We start from the raw sequence: 21,262 nt of genomic DNA on the forward strand, positions 1-21,262 counted from the left end.
ATTGATTGTTATTGTTTTTTTAAATAAATAACTACATACTTTTTGGTACTTTTGCATGTGTTTGCATCATTATTTCAAATATCAGGTATATTCACGCTGTTTCTCTGCTTTGCTGTAAGGAAGGCAGACTTGTCAAGCTTTTTTTATTTTTGCCTCCCCTCCCCCAATACAGAAAAAAAAAAACAAAAAAAAAACCGGAGAATTTAAATGATAAATGTCAACTAGCTCTGTTCAATGTTACCCCGAAATCACCTTGGAGGAATTACTAGCCACTGTGACAGACATTGTATGTAGCACGTGCATTGGCACCCATGGGTGTGACACTGTGACCTTTCCGTGCCCCAGTGGTGGAGCAGAGCATCATCACGAGGTACCTGGCCTCTTTCGACGAGGAGTTCTTCCAGTACTGCGACAAAGAGCTGGCCAAGATAAACACGTTTTACTCGGGTGAGTGCCAGAGGAAGGGCTGTCAAGTGGACCAAAAATACTCTCTACGGCCACAGCCGTTATTAGCAAGGTTTCGCAGCAAATCCCAGAAGGTGTTTGGTGTATGGCGTACAGTATGGGTCGTGGCCCGCTGAGATTTTTCCAGGAATCACAGTGTCACAGAAAGCCTAAATTTAGCGGGGCAATTGGGACGTCATGACATTACATGACCATGCGACATCACAGCGTCATGTAACACCATGTCACATCACGGGACAACATAAATTTTGTGCCTTTGCCAACTTTTGAACGGTTGGGGAGAATGATTGTCTGCATACAGCAGAGTGTGAGATGCCTTGGCTGCCGTCGCAGTTCACTTGCAGAACACGGTGAGGTACCAAGAGTTTGTTGGGGGGACGAAGCTTTCGGCAGAAATAGTTACCTTTCTGAACATTCCCATTGTGTTCAAGATATCTTGCGAGGCTTAGCCAAACTGCGCTAAAGAAGTGTTTTGACTTAGCCTATGTGCTTTGCGGATTTCAGAAATTTGCGAATGACCTGCACGTGCCTCAACCTTGAACTCCTGCGCTACAATAGTGCAAATGATGTAGTGTTGTTTGCTGACAGCGGGATGAATTTGCGGGAGTTGAAATGAACACCTGCAGTTAGGAGGAAACAAATTGCGCTTGAAATCTTTCTCTTCTCGAGCCTCCCATCTACTCCTCAGAAGTGCACTGCAAATTGTAAAGGCTACAAATGACATCGGTGCCTAAGACCGTTTTATCTCTGTGGGATTTTTCCATTTCCTTTCCTTTTTATAATGTCTCAACTGTCCGTGTAAATGTCTCTTAAGAGCTTAATTATTCCGTCTTTCACGTTTAAGTTCCTTTCTGTACGTCACTTGTAGTTTTGGCTTACATTGTCTTAAAGGACACTGACACCCCCCAAATTAATTTTTTAGAGCGCAGCTCTTAGGGGCCCGTTCCCGGCTTGAGCGGCGTCGCCGTCGGCGTTGGCGTCGCCGTCGGCGTCGGCGTAACCAAGGTCATCCCAAGGTCACGTGACCCCCAAGGTCACGTGACCCCTCCCAAGGTCATCTCAAGGTCACGTGACCCCTCGAGGTCACGTGACCCCTTCCAAGGTCATCTCAAGGTCACGTGACCCCAAGATGACCCCATGTGACCCTTTGAAGGTCACGTGACCCCCAAGTCACGTGACCCCTCTGAGGTCACGTGACCCCCGAGGTCACGTGGTCGCCTCCCCAAGGTCACGTGACCCCCGAGGTCACGTGACCCCCAAGGTCATCTCAAGGTCACGTGACCCCCAGGTCACGTGACCCCCCCCCCCCCCCCCCCGAGGTCACGTGACCCCTCCAGGTCACGTGACCCCAAGGTCACGTGGGGGTCACCTTTGGGGTCACGTGGCCTTGAGGTCACCCCCAGGTCACGCCTCCCCGAGGTCACGTGACCCCCTCCCCGAAGTCACGTGACACCCCCCCCGGAGCATATTAAAGAATGAGGGGAGGAGGAGGAGAAGGGGGAGGGGTCTACCCTCCCCTCAGTACCCTTCACTCCTCCTCCTCAAGAGCTGCGCTCCAATTCGGCGTTACAGGGATTTGTAAACGGCTTTCACTTTTTTTGCTTTCAAATTTCTTTTTTTTTATTTTTTGCCATGCAATTTATTATGGTATCAGAAGGCTACCCAATCAATATTGTGCTACAGCATCACATATAATTTTAATAAAGTCAAAATGCACAACTGCTCGAAACCGAAACCAAAACTGGACTGGGGAGCTAGAAGAAATATAGAGGAGGAGAAAATTACCAGAAATCACATAATTGTGCAATTCTTTTCTTTTACTTTTTTTTTTTCAATCAATGTATTTGCAGTTTTTTAGAAGCCACATTGCATCATCGAAGCCACAGCCTTCGATGACCCATGACTTTGATTACCTTTGGTGGTTGTGTCTAAACCATGGAAAACGGCACGTGACCACAAAGAAGAGAGTGAGCGCGACTCAAACCGGCCAGGTCTCGATCGGCGGTTTTTGGGTAGAAAGAAAACTAATTTCGAGCAGCAAATTGTGTCCAGGGTAGTTGGGCTCTCATATGTCCCATACAGATGAAAACCTTGGCCACCAAAATACCCTTTCAGTGTCCCTTTAAGCGTCTTTACGCATCATGCTAGATTGAATGTAGTTTTTCTTTTTCTGGCAGTCTATGCACTGTGTTATAGAAAATGATTTGTTTATTGACCTCCTTTATTATCTGAATTTATTTTTACAGCACATTCAGTGCTCCCTTGTTATCTTCCTTTTTGGTAATGATCTGCGTGATTTCCCCGTGCATGGCTAATGTCGCTGTCCTAAGAGGGATGGGCCTAATGTATCAGTCTTGTCTTCCTTTTCCGTATGTTTTTTTACTTGAAAAACAGTTACAGAAAAAGGACTCTGGAGGTAAAGAATAAAATATTTTCCAGGATAACATTGTTGGCTTATGGCAGACTTGATGGGTCACCTCTCATATGATAATTAACAAAGTTTCTAACTAAAATTAATCAATTAGCTTTTGACTTACTAAAATTAACAGGCAGGTCCCAATTAGAAATTTAAGGGGCACTAAAGAGGATTCTGCGACCGTCTTTTCTTGGTCATAACTGATTCTACGGGCCCTAAGTATCCTAAAAAATTTTAAAATTACAATCACGTGATGCCGATTTTCTTATTAAAATTGTTATGAAAGGCCGGGACACTCTACTTTCCAAGCTGATTTTTCCGCTCAGGAAAGGCGCTGCGTTGACACCCCAGCGGTGGTGTCAGCGCGGTGACGATGGGCGCTCGTCGGCCAATCTCAAGCCGCCTCTCTCGGGGAAGTGGTTTGCGATTGAGAGGCGGCCTGCGATTGAGAGGCGGCTTGCGATTGGCCGGCGACTGCCCATCTTCACTGCGCTGACACCACTGCTGGGGTATGCCCCGCCTCTCCTGAGCAGAAAAATCCACTCAGAAAGGGGTATGTCACAACCTTTCTATATGTTTTTAGTAGGAAAATCGGCGTCGCACGATTGTAATTTTTCAATTTTTAGGATGCTTAGGGCCTATAGAATCAGTTATGACCAAAAACAGACAATTGCAGAATCCTCTTTAGCGCTCCTTTAAAAGCCCATCATCAAGATAGGACTTAGCAGTTGTTAGCTTTCATGAACATGAAAATTTCACTTTGTACCCGGCAGTGTGGAATTTTAGCTGTTTCTAGCGTCGCTCCGGTTAATTTCGGCATGGCAGGTCGTTGATAGCCCGAATTCGTCACTGAATGTAACGTCAGTGAGTAACCTTTTGTGGAACTTAAATACCACTTCTTACTGGAATTGCATAAAACACAAACTGGTGCCCCCCACAGATATCTAACAATGTGCTTCTTCTTGAACTTATATGCCCATCTAGGTCCTCCAAGTGAGCGTTTCTGTCTCCCATCCTAGTTTGGTCATTCATATCTCGCCTTCTGAGATAACAATGCAGGACGCCCGCATGCTGCATAATGGTGTTCATAGAGAAACCAGGAAATAGGAGTGAAACAGAAAGAAAATATGTTTATCGACAAAAATAGACTGGGGACTTGTTAAAAACATCAACACGAAAGGGATGGGGACATAGAATAAAGGACAAGAATAAAGATAAATTATATAAGGACAATGGTGCATGGTGTGACACATGGTACATGAAACTTAACATTAACAAATGCAAATCCATGAGAGTATCACTTCAAATTAACATGCGCCATGGTTACAATATTAGCAGCATTGTCTTGGAATCTGTATTATCATATAAATGTCTCGGTTTGCATATAACAGATATTCTCTCCTGGGATACCCACATTGAATACATAATCAATAACGCAAAGCACAAGTTAGGCTGTCTTAAAAAAAACTTTTCTCTTGCTTCCACCTCTTTAAAACTACTACTTCTTTATAAGTCTTTGGTCCGAAGTAAACTTGAATATGCCGCAGCTATCCGGGACCCTGGTATAACACTTGCATCATCACTTGAAGCCATTCAAAACCCTTCTGCTGGATTCATACTACATAACTATCACCGTACATCCAGCGTATCAGCAATGAAATCCAATTTGTGCTTACCTGACCTCTTCACAGAAAAGTGTCACGTTTGCACTTATTTCACAAGATCTATTATCTTAACACGTCATTGCACGAGCTTTTGTTAATACAACTGTTTTATATCTCATCGCGCGTCGGCCATTGATATAATGTTGGCATTGTTCACTGTCACGCATCCCGTTTTTTTCCGTCTTTTTTGCCCAAAAGGTCACTGGACTAGAATCGCCTTCCGACAGCTTTAGTCGAGCTTTTGATACCCTTCAGGGCCGTCGGGCCCTGAAGGGTATCAATAAATAAATAAATATACAAGCTTGGTGCAGTTATTTACATATGGTTGGTTCAAATGCAGTTATGAATACCCGCCAACTTAGTAAAGTAGTAGAGTGTCCAGGCTAACTTTTCAGCATTCCGGTGGACTTTCGGGTGTGACTGCACTTTAAGAAATGCTGGTTTTAGATTACCGAAATAAAACTGATCCTTATTAGGAAATAAGTATTTATGCATCATACAACGGTAGGATTGGATAAATAAAATGGCTGAATTCTCAGATCAGTCTGCCAGTGTAATACAGGACATACTTTTATGGCTGCCTTTTGCCAACTACCGACACCCAGAAGGCCTACTACAAGTACCTCTTGTAAAAGAATGAATGCCAAGGGCCAGTAACAAAGTGAAGCACAGCTTTATTTATGTGCCCTTAGCTTTATTTATGTACCAACTTAACAACTATGGCTGCCCTCTAAGTTAGTAGATCGAGTGTTGGTAGCACCACCCCACAGCTCGGGGACGAGTTTCGGGGGTCCCTCTACGGCAATATCCGCCTGAACCCCTGCTGTTCGGCATGCAGAGAAGCTGGCCGAGGCCACACGCAAGTTCAGCAACCTCAAGTCAGAGCTGAACAACTACATCAGCAAGATGGAGTCGCACCGGCTGAGCGGGACACCCTCCCACGTGGGCTCGGGCGGGGGCGCCCGGGGCCGGCTGGGGCTCACCCTGCGGGCCTTCGACCGGCAGGCCCAGGAGGTGAAGATCCACACGCGCAAGATCCACGACCTGAAGCTGGCCTTCAGCGAGTTCTACCTCAGCCTTATCCTGCTCCAGAACTACCAGAACCTCAACTTCACGGGCTTCCGCAAGATCCTCAAGAAGCACGACAAGGTGGGCAGCCCCTCTCTTTTAAGGCGACAGCTTCATGGGGGAACCCTGTGCGGACCTCTGGCTCGCTGATGTCAGTGTTGGTTGCATCGTAGCAAGGCCAGGAGAAAGCGTTTGGAATGGAGTGCCGCTGTTGGCTTGCTGTCCTTGCACGTGCGACCGATGGTGCAGCACTGCGTGGTGTGAGGGGGTGCTCTAACGCTCTGTAGAGTAACTGTATATGCTCTGCCTGTAGAGCCGAGTATCGCAACGGTCTCAAATTTTTTACTCTTCGGTATATTGCGGGAGAAGCAAAGGTTGCTTTTGCAAGAGAGACGACGAGTGCAGCGCGATCACCGCGCACGCACCGCTGTGCATTTCCCAGATCGCTCGGAAGTGCACTTGCGTGGGCTTTGCCGTCATGGCTGTTGCGACGTCTGCATGCTTGCGGCTGTCTTAAAGTTGCGCTTGGGTTATAAAAATAATGCATGTACACCTAGCTAAGTGGTACACACAATGTCCGAAGGTTCAAGAAGCTTCCTGCTCATCATACTTCGGTGCAAGACCTACGATTCGTGAGCGCCAAGGGAAATGTATGTCCCACCCTAAACCTGGTGCAGCTTCACTGCAAGCGCGAAAGTCAAATGTGTGATTCCTTCTCCACCAATGAGAAGGTGGCGGCAGAAGGAAAAGGAAGGCCATTCTTTGGCTCTGCCATTTATTCTTCCCCCTCCCCCCATGCAGCAGGACAGAAACTGCGTTTAGTAAAATAATCAGTAGTTGCAGAGGCATTTCAAGGTCCTGCTGCACTTTCGTTGCATTTGATGGAATGTTAAGTCGGGCAATTTTTTTGCTGTCTCGGTAACTTCGCAGCAAAGCAGAGAAACCACATTCGGCGGGTTGAAGTCCCGGTTGAGGTGCCCACGATATGACAGCTTTGCAGAAAAAAAATTAGGCAAAATCGAGTTTCGGTTTCAGGTCAAAAAATCTCCCAGCGGTTGAACTTAATCCTCGGTCCTTCGCTGGGGCTTGCCAGTCGCCCTTCGTTGGTTTGGCACATAAAATTTTCAAATTTTTGCACCCCATTTTTTCTCCTTCCCTTCAATGACCCGCCGATGCCCGGGCGATGGATTAGAACCCTGGTTGAGACGCTCGCTACTTGACGGTGGCTTTTCAATGTGAAAGTGTAGTGCAACTGAGCAGTGGTGTCACAATGGGGGGAGGGGTCTCTCAATGGTTTAGGACATGGGTCGTCAAACTTTTCGATCTCGAGGAACCTCCGTCTCTCTCGATTGACAGCTGAGGAGCCCTTGTTGGTCCTGGCGTTGATACAGTAAGGCAGTGCAGAAGCCTGCAGTCCCTCTAAACAATATTTCACATGCTATGGGGTGATTCTTTCAGAATAAGGTAAAAACGCTTTACTTGAGGACAGGGACGGTCGAGGAAGTTTGGGTGCTCAGGAAAGTCGTGAGGGTACTCTGAGGAACCCCTGTGTTCCTAGGAACCCAGTTTGAGAACCCATGGCTTAGAGGAATCCTCAATCTTTCGCTTGGGTTTGTCGGCCGCCTTTTTGGCCGTACGTTACGTAAACTTACAAGGTTACGTACTGTCGGCGGGCATTGCCACTGACAGTACATTCCTAGGATCTGCCGAAGAGTGCACCACTCCGAATCACGCAGTTCCAGAATCTTTTGTTTTCTAAGGGGCGAAGAAAGTGCTTCGACCTCTCTTGTGGTTCTTATTCTGTCGAAGAGATGCCAGGCAAAACAAAAAGCTGCTTTCTTTTAGTTTTGCTTATGTATTTGTTTGGCTGACTTGTTTTAGGGAGAGCTTTGCTCGACAAACAAGAAGGAAGAAAAGTGGCTCGGAAAAGCTGTGAAAGAATACAGCACTCTGGAACAAAGAGGCCTTTTTGTTCTCTTTTTATCTATGAACACTTAAAAACTTGCTTGTTTTACTTCCAGATAGCTGGTTGAGCTTAGGGAAGGTTACAATTATGAATTTTAAGAAGTAACATTGCTTCAATGTTTCTTTTTTTTTAAATTGATATTTAGCTTTAGGGGCAAAAGTAGGAGTGCAAAGTTTGGATATTTTGCCAGTCAAAGGTCAAATTGAGTTTATCCACAAATGAATGTTGTTTGGTAGTTTCAAGTGTCAAACATTCGTGCAGGCCCCCAGGCCCAATATTTCGTTTATACAGCCTTCGGTATGCTTGCTCGAAAATGGTCTTCTGCGCATGCGCCCTAGATTGCTTACGTCAACAGTCTGTCAGAACCGACTCCGCTTGCCTTACAAAATGGGCTAAACCTGATGCTGTGCCTTGTGAAAAGATGCCACACCTGGACAGTGCCCCTTCAAGATCGAAAGGGCATCGTGTGGAGTCCTTAAAGGGGCACTAAAGAGGATCTTGTGATCATCTGTTCTTGGTTATAACTGATTCTACGGACCCTAAGCATCCTAAAAATCCAAAAATTACGATCACGCGACGCCAGTTTTTTTATTAAAAACGTGATAAAAGGTCGGCACACACCCTTTTCTGAGCAGATTTGTCCGCCCAGGAAAGGCGGGGCGCACCCCAGCAGCGGTGTCAGTGCAGTGACGACGGGCACTCGTCGATCAACCGCCAGCCGCCTCTTTGTGATTGTAATTTTTGGATTTTTAGGATGGTTAGGGCCCGTAGAATCGGTTATGATCAAGAACAGACGATCGCAGGAGCCTCTTTTGTGCCCCTTTAACTGTTGGGGATGACAGTATGGTGCCTGGAATGCGTCATTGACTGTTGTGTTTAGAATCCTATAGTAATTGCCCGTGCCTCCAAAACAATCCCAGGGTGGCAACAAGTTACGCCACTGGAGCCGGTGTGTCATTCTGTCGGATGCCGCGCTCCTGGCGGTTGGTTGTAGAAGTTATGACGAAAAAGACGAGGAAACAAGTGCTGCCGTTGTCGCGGCATTCCGTTTTGCATCTGCTTTAACTTAAGCATACTGTCAAGCTGGAGAGCGACCTGCAGCAGAACAGGCGTCGGTCGTGTCCACTTCTGCTGCCGTTCTAACACCAGGACCGCGGAAGGCGAAAGCATGACGCTTCTTTGACGTCATCGGAAGCGTAAGTCGAGGGACCACAAATGAGGATGCGGTAAACAGATCAGTTGGAGAAGTGTTCCAGTCACCATAGTGAAACCTATTGTGAGAGCGGAAGAAAGAGTCATCTTTTGGCTGTGTGCTGAATGTGCCCGAATGCCCGCGTGCAGCTGCTGGGCACCAACCTAGGAGGCCAGTGGCGGCAGGGCTATGTGGAGGTGGCCCCCTTCTACACCAACAAGGACATTGACAGACTCATACAGGAGACTGAGGTGAGGAATCCCAGTTTTCTCCCAGCGTGGTCTCTGAGCATACCCTGGGCAGCATGCCGGGGCACACGGGGTCAAACCAGGGTGATCCCGGAGCACATTGGAGTGCACCGGGGCACACCGGGTACTCCCAGAGCTTGTCCGGAGCAACCCACCAGGGTGCTTTCAAAGCATTTTCTAAGGCTGTCTTTTCTGGGGCCGCCTGGTATTTGTCGGGTACCATAATTCGGCGACTCTCTCCTTCCAGGTCCATCTTGCATCTCTCCCACAATGGTATTTGAGGCTGTACCGAGTAGAGCTTCCTTTTGTGACCAGCACTGAGCACTTTGCAAAAATTGATGCTCGGTCTGTCGGCAAATTTTGCAGACTGTGCTACATACAGTCGAATCTCCTTAATTCAAATTCGAGGGGAACCGAAAATTTGTTTGAATAAAGCAAAGTTTGAATTACCGGGAGTTTCCTCCCACAGAGACGCATAGGATGAGACCTGCATGTTAGTTTGAATTATCCGCAGGTTTGAATTAAGAGAGTTTGAACTAATGAGATTCGACTTACTTAGCTTTTTTCAAGAGCATGTAGAATGGCGCTAGGCTACGTCAATGCAACTTTTGCAGAAATAATGTCTCGAGAACCAAATTAGCGAAAACAAATACTACTAAGGTTCGTGCTGCTTATTTTTGGAAGTGAAAGTCTGGTATGTTGCAAGTGTGTGTCATCCCCAAATGCTTGTCAGTTGACTGGAAAAACGAGCCTTTCTCGTGGGTCAATTTTACGGTGGGTGACAAATGCATAGGCTTGGTTCTTGCATTCATTTTCAGTTAGGGTCAGAAGTCCAATGAAATAGCAGCTTATGGTTTTGGATGATTTGCAGTGTTTTGGAGAGGTTCATGGGCTACTTGGTCACTATGGTCCTCTCTGCTAATAGGAGTGCACAAAGTGAAATATGTAGAGGTTTACTAATAAAAGAGAACTAAATAACAAAAACAAATTCCTTCGGTGATTTCAGCTAGTTTTCTACAGAACTTTATAAGGTACCACGGATAGAAAGAACCAATTCATAGGGCCTGTACAAGTTCTGCTGCATTACAAGCACCTACTTGTGATTGGCCTAGGCATGTAAGGGACACTCTTCCCCTTGCTGGACAGTCTACTGCCATCAGAGGTGGTATGCTCTTGTCTTTTGTGAAAGGAACTTCAGTAGGCTAGCTAATTTGGAATGTACTTGTACATAGATGCCGGGGGTTTTCCATAGTATGTTTATAATGTAGCAGTTCTCCTGAACCAGTGGCAGAGAATGCTCTATGAACTGGTTGAGCTTATTGATGCAATTCAAGGACGATTGCAACATACTGTAATTCAAACCTTAAAATTTCTGGTTATAACTCCTTTAGTAAGTGCCAACTGTGACCTGCGTTCTTTGAAAAGCGGCTAGAGGACAATCCCTTTGGCAGTGCTCTTGAGAATGGCCTGTGGTGGCTGATCATTTCAGAGCTTGGTGACCACTATGCTGGAAGGGGGCGATCGGCAGAAGGCCATGAAGCGGTTACGGGTGCCGCCTTTGAATGATCAGGTGAGAGTCGCCCTTTGCACTTCTTTCCTGCTCTGGCGGTCGAGCAAGGTGGCCTGCGAATGCTTGCAAAGCCTTTGGCTACAGCAATGTGCTTATTGGGCTAGTTGGTTCATAGTTTAAAAATATATATATACTAAGAGTGCCGAAAATAATGACTTAGGTAAGAAAAAGTAAGACGACACGAGGCCCACTCGGAACTGTTGTTTATTCGAGAAGCACACATATAATATAGGCCCCATCAGCTTGTCTAGTCATCAGCATGTTGGTGCAAAGCTTGTTTGATAGAATCAGACTCTTTTGGGGATAGGACAGTTGATGCGTCACCTATGCAATGTATTTCTTTGTCTCGAATTTCGTATGCCTCATGAACTTCTCTGCTTGTTTTTGTTTTAGAGCGCAGCTCTTAGGGGCCCGTTCCTGGCTTGAACGGCGTCGCCGTTGGCGTCGGCGTAACTAAGGTCACCCCAAGGTCACGCGACCCCCCAAGGTCACATGACCCCCAGAGGTCATGTGACACTCAGTCATGTGACCCCCCCCCCTCGAAGTCACGTGACACCCCCCAGGGTCACGTGACCCCTCCCCGATGACGTCATCGTCACTGATGACGTCACCGGCATCCGCATCGTCATCGTCATCATCACTGATGACGTCATCAGTGACTCACTGATGACCTTACCGGCATCCGCATCGTCATCATCACTGATGACGTCATCAGTGACGTCACTGATGACGTCACCGGCATCCGCATCGTCATCGTCATCATCACGGATGACGTCATCAGTGACGTCACTGATGACGTCACCGACATTTGCATCGTCATCGTCATCATCGCTGATGACGTCATCGGAGTCCGCATCGTCATCGTCACTGATGACGTCATCAGTGACGTCACTGATGACATCATCGGCATCGTCACGTGACCCCAAGGTCACTTCACCCCCCCCCCCCCAGTACCCTTCCCTCCTCCTCCTCAAGAGCTGCGCTCTAATTCGGTGTTACAGGGAGTTGTAAACGGCGTTCACTTTTTTTTTTGCCAGACTAGAATCTACTGCAGTGAATGGCGAGATGACCAGAAGAGCTAGCTCGCATGACAGCCCCGTCCTCGCGTGCATGGTCATTCATGCGTCTGCCTGTCTGGTCAATGTGCACAGCGCCACACAACAGGGGGTATCTCGTAAACAACACATTGCACACTCGCCAAATTTAGTTTCGGTGCATTATGCTGCGAGGCTAGGCGTCTTGAGACAAAAATAATGAAGCATTGTGGGCCACTGTCATGACCCTGGTGGTTCTGATGTGAAGTTTTCAAGCAGTATATCCGTCACATTGCAATTAGTACAGTCGAGCATGGTTAAATCACACTCGGGTGTTTCGAATTATTTTTTATACCAAGCGGTCCAAACATCCCTTTGAAAATAGGAGCATTGTCTTTTTTGTATCCAACTACCATGCCGGGGACACTCGATATAGCGAACGAGGCCTGGCCGCCCGTTGCTTTTCCTGTGATTCAATTGCGCCGGTGGCGAGCACATTGTTTGCGTCGCATGGCTGGCAGGCCGCCAAGCCAGCATACACGTGGGAAGATATGCAGCGAAAGAGCAGTTGTAAAAAAAGAAAGACAAAGTGTAAAAAAGAAAAAAGTAGAGAATGGCTAAAGTAAGGGGAAGGGCAGGCACGCGTGCGTAGGGAGAGCAGGGAACGCCCACTATTGGAACAATAGCCTGTGCCCTTTACTTGAACACTGCTGATGCTCGTTGACTCCCTAGCCCCAAAATAAAATAAGCAAAAAAAAGACTTCGGCAAGTCGAGTGTGTCAACAACAATGGTTGTGCAATCGAACTTTGAACGCCTTATCTTTGTTTACTTTTTTTCTTTTGCAGTTATTGCTTTGCCCGTCTTTCCTTTTTTTGCCTTTCTTTTTTTGCTGCCTGAATTTAGTGAGCTTTCTTTTTTGTTGCTTGCTTAACTTTTTTTCTATGTATCAAGAGATTTTTTATGCATCTCGCTTTTCCGTTTTTCTTCCATTTTTTTTATTATTTTCGTGTTTTGTAGTTTATGCTCTGTGGAGGTACCGGCCATGTGCACGTGCAAGCGCAGCGTTGTTTGCTGTGTGGAAATCCTGGCCATGAGCGCGTGTAAGCGTGGCGGTGTTTGCTGTCTCCACCAACTATGCCATTTACGCACTACTGTATTTAGTGCCTCTTGGATGCTCTATTTGGTAAGCTCCCGTTTGTCGCGACCTTCGGTATTAGCAGAGACTCCAGAAAATTTCAACTCGAGCTTAATTTAACATATTTGTGTATATCAAAATATTGATATATCAAACTATTTTACGATCCCCTTTGAATTCAATATATCTGGGTTCGACTCTATCACATTTATCATTCTGAAGATTTACCCACCTCTGCATGTAACCTGTGCCCCTGTCTCAAGTTGTTGAGGAAAAGATTACCAGCCATTCCACTCTGTGAAGGTGGATGACCAGTGAAGCTGTTTAGCACATGACACAGGCGGTGGTGTATGCTGCCTGCCGCCACTGCTGACATTCTCCTTGCCGTTCCTGCCGTTGTTTTAGAGCGCAGCTCTTAGGGGCCGTTCCCGGCTTGAGCGGCGTCAGCGTAACCAAGGTCACCCCAAGGTCACGTGACCGCTCCCTCAGGGTCACGTGACCCCCCACCCCCCGAAGTCACGTGACACCCCCCGAGGTCACGTGACCACCCCCCAGGGTCACGTGACCTCCCCGATGACGTCGTCGTCACTGATGACGTCACCGGCATCCGCATCGCCATCGTCATCATCACTGATGACGTCATCAGTGACGTCACTGATGACCTCACCGGCATCCGCATTGTCATCGTCATCATCACTGATGACATCATCAGTGATGTCACTGATGACGTCACCGGCATCCGCATCGTCATCATCACGGATGAAGTCGTCGGAGTCCGCATCGTCATCGTCACTGATGACATCATCGGCATCGTCAAGTGACCTCCCCCAGGTCACTTCCCCCCCCCCCCCCCCCCAGTACCCTTCCCTCCTCCTCCTCAAGAGTTGCACTCTAATTCGGTGTTACAGGGAGTTGTAAACGGCTTTCACTTTTTTCGTAGGCAGTTTGATCTTTGGGAGTTAAGACTATATGCGGCCTCCCCATTACAATGAGAGACAAGAAGTAAAAATGAAAATAGAGAGTGGCAACTTGTCTTTCTGTTTTGTTTTTTTTATATACATTTGCATGGGCGACAGTCGCCGCCCCTAGGAGCCGGAGAAAATTAGAGACGTGCGACGGGACCGCCACCTGGCAGCTGAGAAAATGCAGTGACGGATATTGTAAATGATGAAGCTAGTTCATAGACATCAGAGGATGCTTGGGAGGGAAATCAGAGTTAATTTTACTTTATATACATCTTGACAGTAGGATCCACGAATGTTGTTAGCGAAGTTTCTAGTCTTCTATATTTTTTAGACTGAAACTTTGATCACATGTGTGGGTATTTGGCATAGTCTAGAAAATACAAGTCTTGCCAGAGATAAGCGCCGTTGCATGCAACACGAAGGAGTCGCTCATGCGGGAGACTGGTTTAGCACGAAAATTGAGTTATAGAGTTTTCTCTAGGTGCGCGTTGATGCTCCTGTGACAAACAAACAGGGAGCTCGAAAACAGCGAATTGACAGAGGCGCCACAAATTTTCGGTAGGACCGCACAGGGCTTGAGCCCGAATCGGCGTCTTTGTACGACGAGCAAGCCATCCCTGCCTAGCATGGCCAATCCATTGACGGGGAGCCAAATCGGCCTGCTCATATTATTTGTTTGCCTACGCCGCCTGTGCTCGTCACGCTAAGGGCTCGTTCTCTTTCTGTTCAGCAATCTCCCTGGGTGACTTTCAAAGTGGGACTCTTTTCTGGAGCTTACATTGTACTCGTCATAGCAGTGATCCTGTCCGGTGAGTGGCTTCTCTTTCCTTACTCTTCCTCGCGCGAGCGTCGAGGGGGTGCAACTCTCTCCTGGGCCCACACTTGCTAAAGGGGGAGCCAAAGGCATTTTCAAAAGCTCGCAATAAACCCTTTTCAAAAGTGTGCGCCATCTAGCGGCTACCGTGCCAGTTACCTTTGTCCAGATTGGTTCAATCTCGTATTTTGGGCATGTATCGAACACGAGGGCTGCGTCGGTGTTTGGCGAAGACTCGAATCCAGTCGCTCGCTTCGCGTTTAAGAAATGGCAACCACCAATTTCGCTCGGTGGAGTTTTGAAAAGGGTCTATCGTGCAACTGCCCACCGAAAGCCAGTATTGGCTGGGGTAGGCAGACAAAAGAGTCCGATTAAGCGGTTTGATGTCACAACTTTCCCGCACCCTGCTCCGGTCGACGACTGAACGTCCGAGCGGAGGTCGTTCCGAGCATTTTGGTTTTGAAGCACGGGTAGCTTCGAGATTCCGGGCGCCTGGGCCACCTGCAGCTGTCACCATTTTGCGGGTTCGGCACCGCGGAATTTACTCTAGCCTCGATGACATAGCACAAAATAGTTGACACCGAGTATAGTTTGTAAAGGTCTCCTCTGGTGTCATTCGCGAATGCTCGCATCGTGCCTCAACATGTCTGGGTTTCTCTCGCAAGTAGCGTCGAGTGCGCCAATGCACAAGGCCTGTGCCTTGAGCGACCCTCAGAAGGAAATTGTGTTGGAACACTCGCTCGTGGCACACGTCTCGAGCATTCGCGCGACGACGGTCATCGGTACTCATGAAAAATGCAGAGTGCGAGTTTCGTCGACGAACTCTAATCATGCCCTCCATGCCCCGCAGGCGTGTTCAGCCAGTCGCGGGACGACTGGCGCATAGTGTTCCGGCTTTACCGGGGCACCCTGCTCATCATCCTGTTCATGTTCCTCATTGGGGTGAACGTGTATGGCTGGAGGACCTCGGGCGTCAACCATGTGCTTATCTTCGAGCTGGACCCCCGCAACCACCTCTCGGAGCAGCACCTAATGGAGGTGGGTGCCACCGAGTGGGGCATTCGGCGCCTCTCTGCCCTCGCAAAGGGCGTCGGGTGGTGGAAAGTGGAGCCACCGACTGAGCTTCGTGTAAGGATGGCGACACTTCGACCGTATTGTCACGTAGAAATAAAGCTGCCAGTTGTCCCCAGCTTTTTGTCAGCGTGCCTGACGGAAGAAGTGTTCTTCATCACCTTGCTTTCCAAAACCGCTGAAGCAGTTCGCAACGGAGGGAGGTCGGTGGTCAAGTGCATTAACGCACCATGGCTCGGAGCGTGCTGAGTGAGAGCTCGCGCCACAGAACCTGAGGATCCCAGGATGAATCCCCACCCCTGCCTGTCTCGATCTGAATGATCATCGTACTGGCGTGCGGTCATGTATCACTACTGCGTGATGCACGTTAAACACCCCAGGCTAGCGGTTGTACTGCTCTGGTTAAATTTCTCATCTACACCCAGGACACCAGATGCCCGTTAAGGCCGACTAACTTCCGGCTTTCTAAACAGCCACGGTTATTAGTTGGCCACAGAGAACAAGACAATACCGCAATGATTTCTTGACACTGCATCAACCACTGAAAGAGTCGCATTTCAGAACCATAACTGTTGCAAATAAAGCCTGTGTGGTTCCTAAGCGCCAGAATGCCGGTGCCCACAAGCTGCTGCTATGTAAACGAATATCATATGACACCAATGGTTCAACGACCATTGTGGTGACTTCGGACAATGAGGGAAAAGAGTTCCAATAGTTTGAGCATAGCTTTGTAGTGACTCTAGCATTAGTTACGGGTTAGCATTAGTGCCCTGGTACATGCGCTGACTTTAGGCGTGGTTGGAGCATTAGTGTACCATTCATGTCTTTTAAATCGGTAGCTTTGTAGGGCCAACCAACCTCAGGAGCTGTGTAAGCAAAAAATGTGTAGGTCGATCAGTCCAGTATCGTTAACGATCTTGAGAAAAAGGCAACCGGTGCCAGGGATCGAACCCTGGTCACCGGCATGGAAACTGACTGTGCTGCTGACTGAGCTACGAACTCAGCAATCAGGAACGGGAGGAGCAGAAGCAGGTGGTGTGAGAAAGCGCGCAGATCGGGGAGGAGTAGAAATGGCAAGAAAGAGAGGAGCAGAAACAGGTGGTGTAGAAAGACTGTGCGGAATGAAGCGGAGTGGAAACTGCAAAAAAGCGCGCTTCCCCTAGCTCGGTGACCCAGAAAAGTCACCGCGTAGGCTTTGTATCCAATGGTGCTGAAGGGAAGCACACGCTGCATCACAGATACAATGGTGTGATGTAATGTTTCGGTACAAAACCCTGCCCTAGTGCACTACTCAAACTAAGAGCACCACCCACCCTATAAAGCTACCACATTTAAATGCATTTAACAGAATTAGCAAACATGCAGCCAATTTTTTTTTATAAATCTATTTGAATTAATTTTAAATGACCTGTATATTGTAGGCATCGTGCTCTATCATATTGCACAAGATGGAAGTCAGAGATATAGGTCACGTAATTCTAGTGTGCTTGCAAATAGTATCCACTTTCTAGAGGGTGTGTAGTAACAGTGAAAAACTAACACATAATAGACCCTTTCCGAAATTCAGTCTGGCCACTTTGATCACTATCGTCATCATCATCTGAAAAATGTCATATGTGCCATACTAATGGTGGCCTTCTGTTTACTGATGAAGGAACATGTTGAAGATACTGAATGAATGCAAGTGCTGCTTAAGCGTTCATTTCTATAACTCGGTCCCAGTCAATCTTTTAGTAGCACAGAATCGACTTCAAAGCCCCTTGACGTATACAGTGTAGACCGCTTATAACGTATGTCGCGGGAGTCGCGAAAATCCGCACTATAAGCGGTACTGCGCTATAACCAAACATCAATTTTTCAGGCCAAAATACATGCCATGAGACAACTTACCTTTGTAAAAGAATTTATTTTATGTTAGGTGAAAAATAAAGCTTAGTTTGAGGAAAGTCTTTATTTCACCAGACTAGTACAGTTCTGTCTCAAGTGTGTCACACATTTTGAAAGAAATGAGCGGCTTTTGCCTGGCGCAGCCTTTTAACAGCGTCGCGGGTTGCGGACGGACGTTGCGAGCGTTCAGGATTGCTAACCCTAATCACTTTTCTCCGGAGATGAAAACGCGTGAAAATTTGCATCCTTCATACGGTACGCTCCAGTAATACCTTGAACTTGAGCACACGCATGAAATGCACCAAATAAGAAATCCGGGCGATGTTCGAGGACACAAATGCTTAGAAATCACCACTGTAGTCGAAGTTAACAAATACGACGACACGGGCGTTTCTGCCATCTTGAGAGCGCCGCCACGACATCGCCGCACGAGTAGGTGGATCTTTCCTTCTAGTACGTGCTGGGTTACATAGCGACACACTACGAAAATTCACAGTCAAGGATAGCGCTTTTACGCGGAACGATGAGATGAACGCTGTCTACGAGGACGATCACAACCGACGCCATGTTTGCGGATAAAAGCAGCCGGCCCGCGACCGGCATGCAACGCGTGCTAACACTTCTCCTCGACCTGCGATTGGTCTGTCGTTGCAGTTTGTTTCCAACGCAGTGGAGGGACGCACGCACGTGAACGACACGTGCGTGCGTCCCTCCGTCGCTATGGCAACTGAAGCCTCTCTCTTCGCTTCTCCCCGCTTTTTCGAGCAACCTCCTTGCCCCGCAAGTGCCGCTTGCGGCTCGCGCCGTCAGCGCCGTTATCTAGTGTCGCACAGGGAAGCGTGCTCGCTGCTCCGGTTGTCGGCGCGGTCGGCGGGCTGTGCCAGAAACCGCACTATAACCGGTATTTCCCTTCGCGCGCCTGCATTTCAAACGGTATGTAATTACATGGAGTTCTATGGGAGGCGAACCGGTGGTTTAAAAAAACCGCGGTATACCCGGTCTTGCACTATAAGCGGTTACGTTGTAAGTGGTCTATACTGTAGAACTTTATCAAGGCGTCTATCTAGGTTGGCGCTTCGTTCTGACTGATTGCATCTCTGTGACCATCGACACTGAAAGAGATGATTGAGAGAGAATTGTATAGTGAAGAGCGCATTCTCGTTTTCCGTTGACTTGGGAAAGTGATGGTGCACGATAAAATACTGCAGGCTACAGGTTCATTGCCGCCATTAGTACAGCAGAAGTTAAACCGCCTTTTCAGCTGCCAGATGGCACTAAATTTCAACAAGGGTTTTAGCACATAGATTGAGATTTTATCAGGACAGAATAACTGTTTCTAATTTTATAAGAATCAACAAACAGAACTTTAATCATGATAAAACACTATCTATGGCATACTTTCATATGACCCTCCATTTGCAAATGAGCAGTCACCTATGCAGGCTATAGCAAGGAAAGACTGAAAGTATTTGTTAGAGCAGATTGAATTAGCAAATTCATCAGTCACCAGACTGCAGTCTGCTCAAGTGTGCGATACACCCAACAGTTCCTTATGATTTGCACCGTCAAACCACCGGAGTTCCGACCCCGATTATGTGGACATTTTCCTTTTTTTACTTGCCTCTTAATAACTAGTATGCCTCCTTTCTTGCTGCTGCCAAAACTGGTGTAATGTGGTAGCATTTGGAATCCTTTACCTGCTGAGAAAATGTGGCGAGTGAGGGAGTGCTGTGATCGGTCAAATCTGTTTCAACGGGCCAGTTGACGTCAGTGTGAACCAGCTGCGCACATAGAGAGCTGACAGTGTGGCATAATCCAGAGGAGGGGACGTCACTTGACCTGTTGAGACACATGTGCTCTCCCACTTCCCTGGGGTTTCAACCAATAAGCGGGCATACCATTGAGCCCCTTCCGGATAGATGCACACAATCTCGCCGTTTGGTGGCCGCTTATGTGCCATCACATTTAGAACTCGGCACGAAGGGTCAGTTGAAGAAGCCCATGGTTTCCGTCTGCAGATGGCGGCCATCTTTGGGGTGCTGTGGGCGCTAAGCGTGCTGGCTTTCCTGTACTCGGGGCCGCTGGCGATTCCGACGTACGCCAACCCGCTGGCGCTGCTCCTGTTGATGCTGGTGTTCCTGCTGAACCCCCTGCACACGATGCGGCACCAGGCCCGCTTCTGGCTACTCCGGGTGCTGGGGCGCATTTTTGCGGCACCCTTCTTCTACGTGGGCTTCGCCGACTTCTGGCTGGCCGACCAGCTCAACAGCCTCGTGCCGGTCTTCATTGACGCCCAGTACTTCGTCTGCTTCTACGCCACAGACTTCCAGTGGATGGAGAACAGCGGTGAGGACCCTTCCCACTTCACGAGAGAGAGTGTTGTATCCGATACGGGTTCGTTGCTGCATCACTTTATTTAGACCAAACAAGGAGCGGGACCACACATGGTTGCGGGGCTGGGTACAACAACCAGACGGTGCGCTGGCAGGTCTCTTATATCTCGCTATACTGTCACTTGCCCCCAGGGCGGTTTTGGGCCACTATCTTATCACTGATATCGCAGAAAGTCGTGACATGCAGGCTCTCTCTACAGTGTCGGGGCTAGGGACGACGCTGCGCCGTTCAATTTGAAGCGATATTAGCATGCCCCTAGTTGGCAGCCTTTGCCTATTTAGTGACTAAAATATGCAACACTTTGCCGGAGCAATCCACGTTTTCACTGTCTATGGTCACTGCCAGGACGAGAACACGGGAGGAAGGACTTTCAGTTGTCCCGCCTCCTGCGCAAGCTTGCTACCTCGGATAGTGCTTCGGCATTGCCTTCTACTGTGCTGCCAGAGCACAGTAGAAGGCAACGAGTGCATGTGTGAGGCATTCGAAGGAGACTCACTGTTGTTCTTATCGTGTCGGTCAGGGCCTTACCCAGAAAAAAATTTCGGGGGGGGTTTTCGGGGCAACGGCGGCCATTTTGTCTTATTTTCGCCTATGAATCATGTGCATCGGTGGCATATAATGGAGAGTTATAGCAAACCGAAGAACTGGTCCCGGTTTGGTACCCGGTAGCCGACCGGTGCCACTGCGCGTGCGCAGAGGTGGAGATTAAAATCGGCTGGCTGCAAGTGCACCGACCAGGGCCGTACCCAGAAAAAAATTTCGGGGGGGGGGGGTCAGAACCCCCTAACCCCCCCCCTGGTTACGGCCCTGGTGTCGGTGACCATTGACGAGGAGATCAGACTATAGGGGGCGCTCTTTACAGGTTATTTTCCCCCTTAGCTTCGTATTTACACGACACGATGCTTGTGGATTCGATTCTTTACATAATGTAAAAAGTGTCGACGATGTGATGTTGCCAGGACGCAACGAGCCGGATCTTGCGTGAATGCAGTCAGAGGAGGATAGAAGCCTGACCCACTTCGGCCTTTGTGCCGAACGGGTACTGGTCACGTGCGCGGTGCATGCTGCACTGTTGACGTGCGCCGGAGCGGCTACGAAAGAGCCCCTCCTCGGGTGACGGAAGATCCACGAGCCCCGGCCGAACGGCCACGCAGCGTTCGGCTACGGCACCGAGCACCGAGCACCCCAGAAGTATAGTTCTAAAGTTAGCCACTCGGGGCGCAGCAGTTGCATCTCCTCCCCAATAGTAGCAAACATATGCATAGGTTGACTGTAGAGGTGTGCAGATCTCACTTCGATTTCAATAGTGCTGCATCATTGATAGCCTTCACATTGCAAAGGAAAGCCCAAACTGACTCTCATTAATGTTGAG

The 21,262-nt window shown here is 48.3% G+C and overlaps 1 protein-coding gene across 2 annotated transcripts in view; it reads left to right on the top strand.

Annotated features, from left to right (window-relative positions):
• Positions 1 to 21,262, top strand: part of LOC8024849 (xenotropic and polytropic retrovirus receptor 1) — a 48,626-nt gene that overhangs the window by 12,498 nt on the left and 14,866 nt on the right. The window contains exons 3-9 of one of the 2 annotated variants that reach the window (XM_029966458.3): positions 346 to 447; positions 5,384 to 5,694; positions 8,921 to 9,022; positions 10,509 to 10,589; positions 14,455 to 14,533; positions 15,389 to 15,576; positions 19,515 to 19,842. In XM_029966458.3, coding sequence (XP_029822318.1) covers positions 346 to 447; positions 5,384 to 5,694; positions 8,921 to 9,022; positions 10,509 to 10,589; positions 14,455 to 14,533; positions 15,389 to 15,576; positions 19,515 to 19,842 — 1,191 coding nt within the window. Of the gene's footprint in view, positions 1 to 345; positions 448 to 5,383; positions 5,695 to 8,920; positions 9,023 to 10,508; positions 10,590 to 14,454; positions 14,534 to 15,388; positions 15,577 to 19,514; positions 19,843 to 21,262 lie in introns of those variants that run through there. The other variant, XM_029966459.3, reaches the window with a different exon arrangement.

This window comes from Ixodes scapularis, unplaced genomic scaffold (assembly GCF_016920785.2).
Source record: "Ixodes scapularis isolate PalLabHiFi unplaced genomic scaffold, ASM1692078v2 PGA_scaffold3__209_contigs__length_174095766, whole genome shotgun sequence".
NCBI lineage: Eukaryota > Metazoa > Arthropoda > Arachnida > Ixodida > Ixodidae > Ixodes > Ixodes scapularis.